Source organism: Arvicanthis niloticus, chromosome 12 (assembly GCF_011762505.2).
Source record: "Arvicanthis niloticus isolate mArvNil1 chromosome 12, mArvNil1.pat.X, whole genome shotgun sequence".
Lineage (NCBI taxonomy): Eukaryota > Metazoa > Chordata > Mammalia > Rodentia > Muridae > Arvicanthis > Arvicanthis niloticus.
This window is the reverse complement of record NC_047669.1, coordinates 8801083-8816596: the sequence shown is the minus strand read 5'-3', so window position 1 is coordinate 8816596 and position 15514 is coordinate 8801083. Positions and strand designations below refer to the sequence as shown.

The 15514-nt window shown below is 44.5% G+C and overlaps 1 protein-coding gene across 1 annotated transcript in view; it reads left to right on the top strand.

Annotated features, from left to right (window-relative positions):
• Positions 1 to 1922: 1922 nt before the first annotated feature.
• The window catches only part of C12H3orf70 (chromosome 12 C3orf70 homolog), a 42373-nt gene continuing 28781 nt past the window's right edge, over positions 1923 to 15514 (top strand). The window contains exon 1 of the mRNA XM_034515080.2: positions 1923 to 2383. Coding sequence (XP_034370971.1) covers positions 2194 to 2383 — 190 coding nt within the window. The 5' untranslated portion in view covers positions 1923 to 2193. The remainder of the gene's footprint in view (positions 2384 to 15514) is intronic.

Below are 15514 nucleotides of genomic sequence, written 5' to 3'. Positions count from 1 at the left end.
AGGAAGCTCTTTGAGCGTTGAGTGTCTGGCATCTTAGGTCTTTGAATCATATACAGTTTGGCTATGAACAGTCCCATTACACACACACACACACACACACACACACACACACACACACAACTGCACCAGTATGCTTCCTAATTAGTGGGATCGTGTAGTTCAGTCTGTACTAAAAGCAAGTGGGGTTGCTTGTGTACATGATACAGCTAGCAATAGAGTTTATAGGATGGAGGAGAAAGACAGATTAAAGCAGATGGAGATAGAGAGTGACTCAGCTGTTAAGACCTGGGTTCAATTCCCAGCAGGGATGTGGCAGCTCACAACTGTCTGTAACTACAAGATCTGATACCCTCACAGACATAGATGTAGGCAAAACATCAATGCACATAAAATAAAAATAAATTAATTTAAAAAATTGGTTGGCCGGGCTAGAGCGATGGCTCAGTGGTTAAGAGCACTGGCTGCTCTTCCAGAGGACCTGAGTTCAATTCCCAGCAGTGAGCGGCTTACCGGATGGACACTTGGGAGGCAGGTAAAGAATGACGTCTTGTGTTTACTTCAGTTTCAACGTTAGGTTAGTGGGAAGCCAGAATTTGTCACTTAAAACGAACAGTTGTTGAAAACAGCTTTTGCCGTCTGAGTTTTCCTCAGTCCCTGACACATGAAGATTTCACAGAGTCAGACATATGCGAATTAGATTTTCCTTCCTAAGCCAAGGTTAAATAAAAGGGAAAATTATGAAAGATTGCTTATGGCAGCAAAGAGTTTTGAGGGCTTGAGGATGAATTTCGTTTAAAACCAGGATAGATCTCATTGCCTAACAGGAAGGGGATAAAGCAAAGGGAAGAGAGATCTGAGGAAAGCACGTTCCAGCCTAGCATTTGTGCTGAGAGGTTCTGTTCCCGACCCTCTGCAATTACAGGCATTTTCCTGGGCCGGGAGTAGCATTTGGCAAGGAAGCAGAGGGAGGGCGTTCCGTCCTTTAGACTGGGTACTGGCCCGCGTGGTGGGGGGAGCCAATTCCTTGCTTCCTTGCACTGCTCTCGGAACGAAAGATTCGTTTTCTTTTCTCTGGTTCAGCCTGAGATGGAAAACCCATTTGAAGCAAGTTGTGGCCAGCAGGGAAGACTAACAAGCAGACTGGGGGAAGTGGGAAGGGGAGCTGCAGCCTGGGCAGCCACACCCATTGGCCAGACTGGGCCACACGTCATTCTGTGTACCCACATCCGTGTCAACTCCACACATACAGTTCATGCATAAACTCATTACGCCACTCCAGCCCACCATACGGCCACACACAACCGATGCAGCGATGCAGTTAATCACGCTCACGCACTGGGGCGTACACACACATACACACACACACACACACACACACACACACGACTGTGCAACTGGCGTGTAACGTCTATGGCCACACAGACGTTGCAAGCCACTCAGTGCATCCCCACACACGTATCTAGATAGAAACCTAACACATCCTCCCACCCTGGCTGCCCCACGCCCCACACTCAAGACTAGTTCCAGGCGGCTGGCTCTGGGAAGAACCCGGGAGGTCTCAGGTCACCGCCGGCTACCACAGGAGGCTTCAGGACCGCCGCGGGGCGAGTGTGTGCCCCGCAGGACGCCACGGCCCGACGGGGAGGGAGTGCCAAGAGCCAGGCTAGACCCTGTGCCTAAAGGCTGCGGGAGAAGGCTGGGCTGTAGCCAGAGCTACGCCCCCCACCTCCCAACCCGAGGGCATGCGGGACGTGCGCCGACCGTCCTCGCGGCCCTCCCTCCGCTTCGAGGGGCGTGTGGGACCGACTGGCGGGGTTCCGAGGCGACGCGCACAGCGCCACCGCTAGGGGATGGGCTCGCAAAGGGGCGCGGCAGTCTAAGTGTGCGCGTGCGCGTGCAGGCGTGGCAGCCCGAGTGGGGAGGAGGGAGCAGGGAGGACGAAAGAGAGAGACAGGAGGAGGGAGCTGAGAGGAGGGAGGAGAGGAGAGGAGAAAGACGGGAGGAGGGAGCAGGGCGCAGAAGGGACCAGGGCGCGGGGAGGCGGCAGGCCGGGCCCGGTCGCTGCTCCCTCCCCGGGCGGCTCCTCCGCCAGCGGGTGCTCGCCTCTCCTGCAGCCCGCAGCCCGCCCGCTCCCTGCCCACCCCGCGCCTCTGCTCTGTCCCGGGCTCCGGGCCCCGCTCGTCACCGGGAGAGATGAGTGCGGCCACGGCGCCCGAGCGCGGCTGGAAGAGCGAGAAAGTGGACGAGGCTCAGGCCCTGGCGCGGAGCTGCGCCGCCCGCAGACCCGACTTCCAGCCGTGCGACGGGCTGTCCATCTGTGCCACGCACAGCCACGGCAAGTGCTTCAAGCTGCACTGGTGCTGTCACCTGGGATGGTGTCACTGTAAGTGGAGCCTCGTCGGCCTGCGGTCGCCCGCCTGCGGCCCGGCGCAGCCCGGACGACGGGAGGAAATCCCGGGGGAGCCTAGCTGTAGTCACAAAAGGGCACCTTCCTACCCACGGGAGCCTGGGTCTGGCTTTCTTTGCCTTTCTTTTATATACTTGCTTGGTGGCAGAGCCTCCAGAGCAAACGCGCGCCAGCAGGGTAGCCTTTTCAGCGGCGGGGGTGGGCATGGACATGCCCCTTTCACTTTCTTGTCTGTCCTTCCTGGCTGCTGTTGAACAGAAAGAGCCCGAGGTCCTTGTGATTTTCATTTATTTATCGTATTCAGACTGAGAAGGAAAGTATGAAGAATGGCTTCTAAGAAGTTAAAAAGAACAGTTTGAAGAGCAAACTCCTTAGACACCCAGTTAGAACGTTTGAGCCAAGCCAGGACTAGTCTAGTTCTAGGCCCTTTGTATTTATCCTGAGAGTTTTAAATAGATTAAACTTAAACGGCGATTTAATCAGAATCCCACAATTTGATTACTTCATGGCATTTAGCTTAATCTGACTGCTGAATCATTTCTTTTTAGAAACATTCTAAAGTCCGTTTCCACATAATCTTAGATTAAGAGGGCTTTGGAGTGCGTAAGACCCGTTTTCCAAGTGATCCTCAATCAACTTTTTTTTTCCTGTTATTTAGGAGGAAATGGTTTACAAGGAGAGATGCAATATGTAACAAATCTTTATTTGCTTTTAATTGAGAATATTTGACTAAGTTGAATTTAATAAATTAAAGGATAGAAAGTCCTTGCCTTTTCCTTATAAATTCAAGGTACATGGAGACCGAATATTGATTTTGTTGTTTCCTCTGCTGAGGAGGCCAAACAGAATGTTCTTGCTTCTCACCAAGAGTGTGGCTTCAGAGTAGGAAGTGTGGGAGCTAGCGTACACACGCTCGGGTGGATTTAATGGGAGCCCACCTCCTGCAGAAGTCCCATCCGAACGGTGGGATGCAGAGACAAGATGGCCCCAGCCATTGCCTTTCTTGCTTTCCTTTCCAGGTAGAGTTGACTCCTGGGAAGTGTGCATCTAGTCAGACAGACTGCTCCTCATTAATGAACCTTGATTCTCACAATGTCTCCCTTACAAGGAGATGAACCCGAACTTACTACATTCTTTCCTCTGTTCTTACGTGTACCTTATGAAATCGCGTGTGTCCGTGGGTGGGTGTGCGAATGTGTGCACGTGCATATGAGCCATGACTCACGTGTGGAGATCAGAGGACAACTTGGTGTGATTTGGGGGATCTGACTTAGGTTGCAGGCTTATGGGGCGAATATCTTCAACTCATGAAACCGTCTTGCTGTGTCTCTTCTTACAATATCTTATACAGCACTCTAATTTTTCAGCCAAATTATGGCTGCCTCAACTCTTTGGATATGCATATTTAAATATACTAAGAATTTCTTGCATATGGGCCATTCTTTCTCTGGATCCCTGGCTATTCTCGAGGGAGGGAGACTTTCCAAAACAGGTTTGAACTTGATGTGCATTGACTGGCTGAGTAGACATGGCCATAATTTTCCACTGAGGCCGTAGTTTTGACCTGTTTCTGAGCTACCATTGCCTTCTGTGCTTCCTCTTACAGGACAGCACTCATGTTCCTAACCATCAGGGTTGTTTGGTTCTGGACACATGTGCTAGGGTTAGATGCGGAGCCCCTAAGTTCTGGGCTGGCCAGTGTGGAGCAAGCCGTCATCTCTCATCTTTGAGGTGCCTGCCGCTCTGCCTTCTCCCTTCCTGTACCTCATCATATCAAGCTTGCCTCGGCTCCTCAGACTGAGCTGTCTGTCTGCTAAAGCCACTATATAAGCTTTTAAAACTGTGCCAATTGATCCACGGCTCGCCCTTCTCAAAGCTGTAGTGTGGTTTTGGAGGCAAGCACTGATCCCTTAAGACGGCTTCCTGCTACCTGTTATTTGAGGAGAATGGGTCCATTTTTCGAAGTCACTGATTTTAGTCTTGGCTCTCTTATCGGGCGTGCATAGGTTCTGTATCTTTTCATGTGTGTATTATTCCTCCTGTGTTCATGTCACTGTGCCTTTAGTAGACATCCGTCTCTTCACTCTAGTTATTGGTAAGGTGTCATAGAGCAGAAGGCCGGAGTCCTGAAGCCTGCCCGTGGCCCTGCCCTTGAAGCGGATGGAAGTTCATTAAGGAACGCTTGTAAAGGCTGTTCTGCAGTTACCTGGTTGCCCAGTGCACGGTTTTCCATCTTGTGTTGTTATGTCCCTCTGGGTAAATGAGAACATGGCTAACTACACTGCTGCAGTCCCACCGACACAGGGATTGCTGCCGACTCTTGAGCTGTGCTCCGTCAATGTGCAATCCTCTTCAAAAAAAAGAAGCAAGGCTGAGCTCAGATAACTCAGATTGGTTTCACAGTGCTTACTGTTTTCTTCTCATATAACCGAAATTTAGGAAAGGATCGCTAAATCAGCTATACTGATGTTGGTAGTTCTTCATGATTTCTCTCTCTCTCTCTCTCTCTCTCTCTCTCTCTCTCTCTCTGGGTGTGTGTGTGCATGTTAAGTATATGTAGTATCTGTACATTTGTTTGTGTGTGAGGGATGGTGTGTGTGTGTAGTGTCTGCTTACATATGTGTATATGTGTGTGTATATATGTGTGTATGTGTAGTATCCATATGTATGTGCAATGTGTATGTGTGTACATAGTGTGTACTTGTATGTGAGTGAGGGTGTATGTGTAGTGTCTTTTGTGTGTGTACATACATGTGGATGTGTGATTGTGTATGTGTGGTGTCTCTGTGTATGCATATGTGTACACAATGTTTATGTCTGTACATATGTGTGTGTACATACAGGGTGTATGTGAGTCCCTGGGTCTGTCTTCCACTTTCTATCTTTTTTGAGTCAGGGTCTCTGTCGTCTGCAGACTGGCAGGTCTGTGTCACGGTAGGAGTACTAAGGCTGCAGCCACGGGCGTCCATGCTTGGCTTTAATGTGTGACTGCAGATCTAAACTGGGGTCTTCTCACTTGCATGGCAGGAACTTTGCTTGCTGAGCTGTGTCCTCAGACCTTCATTCTTCCTCGCTGTGCCAGGCTCCCACTCCTGCCCTGTGCTTCCTGCACTGGCAGCGGTTCAAGGGTCTCATTCATGAGCAGCTGTGGCACTCAAAGCTGCCAGGTGTGCTATTTCTGTCTCCTAACTTGGTCGGGTATCAATTCTTACCACCTTTTTACCAAAATACATTTTTTTTAAACTTGAGTAGAATCAGTTAATATATCTGAGAACCATTTTCTGGCAGGATTCTTTGAATCTGTTGTATGTAGCTTATATATTCTCTCTCCATGAGATGTTACAGAAACAGAATACAATATGAATAAAGCTGGGACTCACCCTTTAAACAGAGTCTAAGGCGCTATTGGTTTGCTTATTGCAGCTGAGAAAGCAGAATTGGCGGCTATCCCATCATCCTTAGAGTTCCAGAACAACTAAACAAGTTCAGTATATGTGATGGATATTAAAACTGCTGTCCATAACCATATAAAATAGAAGAAACTGAAATATGTCTATGCTTACAGAAGACATATAAAATATACACTCATGGGCGCATTCTTGCATAGTTAGTGTTTGGATAATGGGTAGATTTGTGGAATAAAGTAGAGTTCTTAAGGTGTTAGCTAACCTTGTCCTGGTAAGAATGATATTGAGTTGAATGAATGAATGAATGAATGAATGAATGAATGTTTCTAAGGTGTGTTTTGAGAGGGGGAGAAAAAGGCATGGCTTAGCCACAGAAGGGAGATGGGAGAGAGTCAATCATATAAAGGTATTTGAAAGTAGACTTTCTTCCCCGAGTCTACAGTTATTTAGAAGGAAAAAGAAACTAGAGATGGATATAGGTGGTGAATCTGAGAGGTGTTTGAGGAGACAGATATGGCGTGAGAAGACGGGGTGAGGGTAGGAATGGGAGCTTATTAAGAACAACTTGTAGGCTTTTTTCCTTTACACCTGAGGTGCATGGAGCTCAAGTGAGACGGGGAGGGTGGTCCTGAAGCCAGGTTTGCTTTTGCTGAGTGCATGCTGTCTTAGTCATCATATAATAACATCAGTAAGCAACTGCACGCGGCGTTCAGGATCTCAGAGGGAGAGATCTGGGCTGGAGATTGTATGGAAGTTTTCTGTTTACTTCTAGGTTGCCCTTGGAGCCATGGTGAGATGTGATATCACCAAGAACAAGAGGACAGTTTGAGGAATAAAGGAAAACCTTAGGCGTGCTCTTTAGAGCAGCGTTGAGAGTCAATGCACGAGGACAAAGTGCCAGAGAGCCTGAGATGAGGAGAGAAGAAACGTCTTCAGAGTAGAGTGCTGGGGGGACCAAGGGCAGTGAGTGCAGAAACAAGACGCTATAAGACAAAGCCAGTATTCTTAGATATAGCTGGTTACACTCGTGATTTCTCTTCTGCTGAAGAAGAGGATGGAATCATTACTTCGGGAGTGTGCTGAAGTATTAGTCAAAGCAATTGGAGATGGATTCTTCAAGGGAAAAGGACAGCAGAGTCCCGGGAGCTAAGTCCTGGGACACAGAGATGATTGTTCACATTGGCTCAGTGATCACTTTGTGACAAACGAAAGTGACTATACTGAGCATATTCTTGGCTATTGATGTTATTACATCCATTTTAAAGCTGACAAAGAAGACCTAGCAAAATCAAGTCACTTCCCCCACAGGCATATAGCTAGTCAGCAATAGAGCGTGTATCTGGATCCAGGTGTGCCTGATGCTGGCATATTGACTCAGAACCCAAACAGAGGGATTTAAAGTTAATGAGCAGAGCCAACAGCTCTCGGGTCCATTAGAGCCATCGATGGAGAAAGTGCTTTAGGAACCGGCAAAGTGTCATTTACAGTAATGAAATCCAGAAGCATGAGAGCTGTAAAGAGGTCACTGGATTTGGAGAATAAGATTCAAGCGAAGGGTTATGAAAGAGAAAGTGATCGGAAGGTGTCAGGCGGGGTTGAGTGGGTGTGCATGATATGATGTAGGTGCCACTAGCAGAACTGAGAGTTGACTTCATAAAGTCACACAATAGATGAGCTCCATTTCCTGCAGAATGCATCTCAGCAGATGTCTGTTCCTTTCTGGTTGAAAGCAGTCAGAGTGGCACTTGATGTCACCTAAGATGATATTAGCATATCTAAAGAAAGACTGTCTAGGAGAAGGATGGAGACAGAGAGGCTGGGCTGGAAGTGTTTTTCAGGACCTTGCCTGATGGGTGGGAAGCCTGGTCTTCTAGCAAGGCTATCTGAAGCACTTGGGTATAGTTCAATGCCTATGTATCAGTTTCCTACACAGAGATAAAGAGCTGGTTAGAGAAGTCAGCTGTTAAAACTTCCAGGCAAATATGCTTGTTAGTGAGTTAACATTGCAGTCTTTGTGTTAGTCTAGTTTTCTCTTTTCCCATTTCTCTAAGGAATCTCAGTGTCTTTTTAATGTCCCCGGGCAATGCCCATCTGCTTCTCCTAAAGGATAGCTCTGTCATTCCTGTAACTGTAGCTACAGAGAATATACTCAAGAAGGTGATAGCAAAACATAGCAGAGAAGAAGGTAGAACTGACTAGTCAACTTCTCAGCTGTATTTCTTGGTAAGATTCAAGGTCCTGACCTTGGCGGGTGCAGGTGTCAAGGGGAGATGTGGACTGATGTTCTGGGCGAGTCCATTTTGAGTTGTCAGAGCTGGAGAAAGCTGATAGCTGTCCTCACATCAAACTTGTGCTCAGGAATGTGTCGACCCCACTAATAGCATAAAATGGGATGCTTATCTACACATGCTGAAGTCTTTCTGTATGAGTCTCTGTGTTAGCTCACTCGCTGCAAAGAGAGAACTGAGCAGCGCTGAGAAGAACAACCTAAACATAAATATTTAGCAGACAGTTTGATACCATGTTCAGTTAATAAAACAACACAAGGAGGATCTTCCTTAGGGCCTCTGACATCTGTGTTCTGACAGGGTTTATATTACTGTGATAAAATACTCTGACGAAAGTCTGGTTTGAATGGGATGTCACCTGCAAGCCTCAGGCATTTGAATACTTGGTCCTCAGTTGGTGGTTGTTGTCTGGGGAGGATCAGGAAGTGTGTTGTTGGGGACTGGGCTTTGAGGCTTCAAAAGACACTTGCCATTTTGAGTTAGCTTTCTGAACTTCCTGTTTGTGGCTTGAGATGTGTGATCTCTGAGCTGTTCATTCCCCCACGCCTTTGTTCAACTATCGTAGACTCTAACCTTCTGGAGCCATGTGCCCAACGACGTGCTTCATTTTATAACTTGTCTTTGTCATTGGGCTTCACAGCAACAGAAAAGTAGCTGACGCAAAAAGCAACTGAGGCAGGAAGAATTAATTTTAGCTCCTAGTTCACGGCATAGTCCATCACGGCAGGGAAGTCGGGGGTGGGGGTATTAGAACAGCTGTTAGATTACATCTAAAATAAGGAGAAAGGAGCAATGAATGCATGTTGTATTCAACTATGTTTCTCAAATTTATATAGTCCAGAATGTACCCGCCAGTGTTCCCACTCACAGTTAAAATGAGTCTTCCTACATCAATTAATGTAACCAAAATAATCCCCAATCGGCATGTCCAAAGGTCCATCTCCCAGATGATGTTAGATTCTGCCAAGTTGAAAATTAATATCACATAGTATGAGGTATGCATTCCCTCCCATGGGCCTCCAATTTAATTACAACGTGATTAGTTACTCCATAACTGTCATGCTGTTATTACATAGGTGAGCACATCTTGCCTGGCAGGTCAGTATTTTAATACATAGGTGTCACAACTGGGTAAGACCGTTGATGACTTTTCTCTGACAGCAGCCTACGTAGAACCTTCTGGCATTATGAAAGCTAGCTATCAGGGCTGAAGCTTCCATCTGGTTTCCAGTGTGATTTGTCTATGTCCTGTAACCAAGATGTGTGGTGCCTTCAGCAATCTGGTCTCACTGTTAAGTTCTCATGGGCAAACCAATGTTGGCAATAGCCAGTGTTGTTTTGAGGACTTCTTGGGCCGGCATAGCCGATTTTCCATAGGGCACTATTATACACCTGGCACTAGTGACTCAGGACTTTCTTGGGAAGCATTATCTATCCATGCTGGGTAATTCTAGTCAACCTTTTTTTTTTCTCAGTGCTTTTTTTTTTGTGTGTGTGTCTCACTATATAACTGTGGTTGTTCTGGTACTTGCTATGTAGAACATGCTGGCTGCAAACTCACCACAGTTGGCTTTAAACTGTATTTTTAAGTTAGTTTTCAGATTAGGTTTCTGTGTGAGTTTCTCACACATCCTTATTTTGGCTAACTCTCCCAATCTTTCCCATACTCCCATGTCTATACCAGCTTCATTATTTCCTGTCACAGTATTCCTTCCCTGTACCATGTACCTCATGTGTTCTGCTGTCCCCTCTCCCCTGAGGCCCCCTTCCCTATCCCCAACAGTGGTCCCTTTCTAGAGGCTTCCTGGCCTCCTAGGGTCACTTCAAGGTAAACACACAAATCTAAAATTTGAAGTCTAGGGTCTGTATCTGAATGAAAACATGGAATTTGTCTTTCCACACTGTGTGTCCTCAGTCAGGGTGATATTTTTCTGTTCTGTCCATTTTCCTGCAAATTTCATAATTTGGTTTCATGTTCCACACACTCATTATCCCCTCGCCAGTTGGTGGCATCTAGCTTGGTTCCATTTCCCAGCTATTTTGAGCAGAGCAGCAATGATCAAGAAGTGCGAGCATCTCTGCAGTCGGCAGTGGGCTCCTCAGGCACATTCTCAGGAGTGGTACAGCTGAGTCAGACGGGAGCTCTATTTTTAGCTTTTGAGAAACTTCCACACTGCTTTCCATAGTGGCTACACAAGTTTACACTCCTGCCAACAGTGAATAAGGATTCCCCTTTCTCCACATCCTTCCCAGCATTTGCTATCTTTTGATTTCTTTTTTCAACTTAGAACGCTTTTAGAGAATACATGAATACTGTATTCACATAACTTTCCCCTCCTCCTCTCCCAACTCCAACTTCTATCATGTCTCCTGCTCCATCTCAAGTCAACGACCTCTTCTATAATTACACACACCAAAAACCAAACACCCCCCCCCTAAAAAAAAAACTACTGAGTCCATTTTGTGGTGGTCTCATGGGATAACCAATTGGGATTGGATAATTTAGTAGGTGGCTTTTACCTGAAGAACTGTGATTCTTCCTATCCCAAAAGCCATTGCTTGTAGCTCCTCATCTGGGAGTGAGGCCTTATGAAATTTCTCCTGTCTGAACGGGCATACTGGCTGGTCTGTTATTGTGCAGATCTTGTTTGGGAAAACATATTGTTGAGATTTCCTGTGTGTAGAGTCCCTGCCTTGTCTACAAGAAACTACACAGCCTAGCGTATCCTGGACCTCTGGCTCTTAAATGTCTCTGCCCCATCTTCTGTGATGTTCCTTGAGCCTTAAGGGCAGAAATTGCATTGTAGATGATCCGCAGGGGACCCCATTGTCACGTATTCTCTACATTTTGACCAGTTGTGTATTTCTGTAATCTGTCCACTGCAAAAACAAGCTTCTTTGATGCTGGGGAGATCTCTAGTTATCTGTGGCTATAAGGGTAAGTACTTATAATACAGACATAAATCGTATGGGTCTTTGAAAATGACAGTAGTAGATTCTGCTCTAGGGTCTATATCTTCTACAGCAGTAGTTAGGTGGGTAGGTTTGCAGTCCTGGGTTGGTTTCTATTTATGGATATTATGAATAGAGCAGCAATGAACATAGTTGAGCAAGTGACTCTGTAGTAGGGTAAAGCATCCTTTATGTTTGTGCCTAAGAGTAGTATAGCTGAGTCTTGAAGTAGATTGAGTTCCATCTTTCTCAGGAACTTCCAGACTGATGTCTATAATGGCTGCTCGAGTTTGCACTCCCACCAGCAATAGATGAGTGTTCCCCTTACTCCACATCCCTGACAGCAGGAGCTGTCTTTTGTGTTATTTATTGATCTTAGCCATTCTGACAGGTTTAAGATGGAATCTCAAAGTACCTTGATTTGAATTTCCCTCATAACTAGGATGTTGAACTTTTCTTTAAGGTGCATCTCAGGCATCTGAGTTTCCTCTTTTGAGAATTATCGGTTTAGATCTGTACCTCATTTTAAAATTGGATTATTTGTCTTTATAATATCCAGATTTTTGAGTTCTTTATTCTTTATATATTTTGGATATTAGCCCTCTGTTGGATGTGTAGTTAGTAAATACCTTTTCTGATACTGTGTGCTGCCACTTTGTCTGAATGATGGTGTCCTTTGCTGTGCTGAAACGTCTCAGTTTCATGAGTTTTATTAATTGTTCATCTCAGTGCCTGGACCAATGGTGTTTTGTTCATTAAAGTCTTTCCCAGTGTCAATGGGTCCACGGTTATTCCCCCTTTTCTTTTCTACTAGGTGCCATGTATCTGGTTTTATTTTGAGGCCTTCGATCCATTTGGAGTTGAGTTTTGTACAGGATAATAAGTATGGATCTATAGATTCCTCTATATGCAGCTATCTGGTTTGACCAGCATCATTTGTTGAAGATGCTGTCTTTTCCCACCCAGACTTCTGTATCAAAAATCAGGTGTCTATAGGTGTATATGGCTGTATATCTGGGTCTTCAGTTTGATTCCATTGATCAACGTGTCTATTTTTTGTGCCAATACCATTTGATTTTTATTACTATGGCTCTGTAGTACAATTTGAAGTTGGACATGGCGATACCTACAGCAATCTGTTATCCCTCAGGATTGTTCTGGATGTTTTGTACTTCCATATGAAGCTGAGAACTGTCCTTTTAAGATCTGTGAGGAATTGTGATGGAGTTTTGATGGGGATTGCACTGTAGTAACGGTTCTCTACGAATGTGGGTGCCCTGTTTGTGTTTAGTTCATGGATGTTAAGGATAGAAATGTCCTCTTGGTGGATTTCTCTTGGATGAGTATGTTAGTGTCCTTCCCTGTGTCTTCTGATTAGTTTTGTTTTGATGTCTATTATGTAAATATTATATTAAAATAATGTTTGTCAGATATTCATATCATAAAGCAAACAACTGTTAGTTTCTTAGGTCTATTTGCTTGAGATCCTTTTTTCCATACTTCTAGCCTGAGGTAATGTCTGTTCTTTATGTTAAGGTGTATTTCTCACATGCAGTAGAAGGATGAATCTTTTTTTCCCCCACATCCATTTAGTTAGTCTGGAATTCTCCAATAACCAGACAGAGTCACCACTGAGCCATGTTGATTCCTGTTATTTTGTTTTTGTGATTTTTTTATTTTTCCTGGCCTGGAATTACTTATTCCTTGTGTTTTCTTGGGTGTGGTTAACCTCTTCAGGTTGAAGTTTTCCTTCTAGCACCTTCTGTAGGGCTGGATTTGTAGATATACTGCTTAAAGATGGCTTTATCTTGGTATATCTTTCTTTCTCCTCTATTGACATTAATATTTTTATGGCATGTGGTAGTCTGGGCTGGAATCTATGGTCTCTTAAATTTTGTAGAACATCTGTCCAGGTAATTCTAGCTTTTAGAGTCTCCATTGAAGACTCAAATGCAAACCTTTATAGATATTTCGTCTTATTCCCTTGCAGCTGCTAATATTCTTTTTTTGTTCTGTACATTTAATGTTTTGATTTCTATGTGCTGAGGGGACTTCCTTTTCTGGTCCAATCTATTTTGGTGTTCTGTATGCTTCTTGTACCTTCATAGGCATCTCTTTTAGGTAGGGAAATTGTCTTTTACGATTTTATTGAAAATATTTTCTGTGCCATTGACCTGTGTTTCTTCTATTTTATCTATTTCTATTATTTATAGATTTGGTCTTTTCATAGTGCCCTAGAATTCCTGAATGTTTTGTGCTTGGAGTTTTTTGGATTTTTGTTTTTTGTTTTTTTGTTTTTGTTGTTGTTGTTTTTTGATTTAACATTTTCTTTGATGGAGGTATCCTGTAGTTTGTCTTTTCTACTTTGTGGGTTTATTTATTCAATGTATGTGAGTACATTGTCACTCTCTTCAGACACACTAGAAGAGGGCATCAGATCCCATTACAGATGGTTGTGAGCCACCATGTGGTTGCTGGGAATTGAACTCAAGACCTCTGGAAAAACAGTCAGTGCTCTTAACCACTGAGTCATCTCTCCAGCTTTTTGTGGCTTCTTCTTTTTCCTACCCTTTATTCATTCCCCCCCCCCCCAGATCTCCCCTTATCACTAGATAGGAGAGAAAGAAGGAGAGAGGGAGAGAGAGAGAGAGAGGAAGGATCCCTGATTCTAATTTCTTTCTTTTGCTTCCTTTTGAGCATGACCACTAACAAACCACAACCAACCCCCTTGAACAACCACCAGCCACCAAACCTATCTCTCAGGGCCCTATATATACCTATTTATATACCCTCTGAAAAGTTCTCAGAATTCCAAACATCACAGAATCACAGAAAGTATCTGCAGCTAGGAAAACCACACCTCTGCTAGAGCACAAGGCAAATCATAGTCTGCTGCTGCAGACGGTCCAAAGCAGCCCTGTGTCCCCACACATGGGATTAAAACAAAAGCACATTCTTACAATATTTCCATGTTTTGTAAAGAAACCAAAATTCCAGAATTGTCACCACAGTATCTATGTCTTGTGCCTTGTCTTCAGTCACTGGAGCTTTGGTTGGGACTGCATTGACTCTGTAGGTGACTTTCTGTAGGTAGTTGTTTTTACAATATGAATTCTTCCAATTCATGAGCAAGGGAGGTCTCTCCATCTTTAAGTGTCTTTCTCAATTTCTTTCTTTAGAATTTTAAAGTTTTTCGTATAGAGTTTCCACTACTTTTATATAGGTTTATCAAAGACATGCTATTGTCTCTTTTTTGAGGATATTGAGAATGGGATTATTTTCTGATTTCTTTCCCAGTGTGTTTGTTGATGGTAGAGGGACTTTTGTGTGTTAATGTTCCATCCTGCTCTTTGCTGAAAGCTTTTTATCAGCTCCAAGGTTTTCTGGTGGAGTTTCCAGGGTTTCTTATGTGTGTAATCATAGTATCGGGAAACAGAGATACTTCCTCTGTCTTTCTTTGTACTTCTTTCTTCTGTCTTACTGATGTAGCTAAGACTCCAATCACTACGTTGACCAGGAGCAGGCAAAAGGAACGCCCTTGTCTTGTTCTTGGCCTTAAATGTTTTGAGTTGGTTTTTGTTATTGTTATTGCTGGTTTTCATTTAGCAGTATTTTAGCTACAGGTTTGTCATGTAAGGTTCGTGATTCTCGAAGAACGATTACCCAGACATTATGCAACAGCTAAGAGCTAAGAGTGGTTATTCTTCAGAGAACCTGCATGGAGGGGTCCACCATGCTGTGGGATGGGAGACCAGCATATAGAATTTACAGAGTCAATTTAAAGCCTGTTAGGGTAAGAGTGAGTGACTTTTACCTTTCTTTTCCTTGATTGGTTGGTTTTATCTCAGGGATATGGGTGCCTTTGTGATTGGTTTAGGCTTTGGGGCATTTCGGGGACTTTTGCTGATTAATTATACTTGTTCAAGCTTGGTAGTGGGGCAGCATCTACAGATCCTGATTGGGTGTCCATGAGGTTAACTCAGGTTAAGTGGTGGGCAGTTTCCTGATTGGCTGCCCGTGAGGGGTGATTTTTCCAGAATTGACTTGTTTTGGACTTTTCCAGTTCGGGGAAATGGAAGCTTAAGCCTAGTCTCCCAAACAGCCAGTTTGCTGCTTGTCATGGAGTACCCTGGCTCTGGCTTGCTGACTCTGTCCTCTCAGTCACACACAGACTTTATTATGTGGAGATATGTTCCCTCCATCCTTAGTCTCTCCAGAGCTCTCATCATAAGCAATGTTTAATTTTGTCAGATGGTTTTCCTATGTCTGTTGAGACGATCACATTATGTCTGTCTTTGAGTCTGTTTATGTGATAGATGGCATATGTTGAACCAACCCTGTATCCCTGGAATGAAGCCTATTTGATAATAGTGACTGATCTTTTTTTCCTTTTTGAATTCAACTAGAAAATACTTTATTGAGAAATATTGCATCTATATTCATCAGGGAGACTGCTCTGT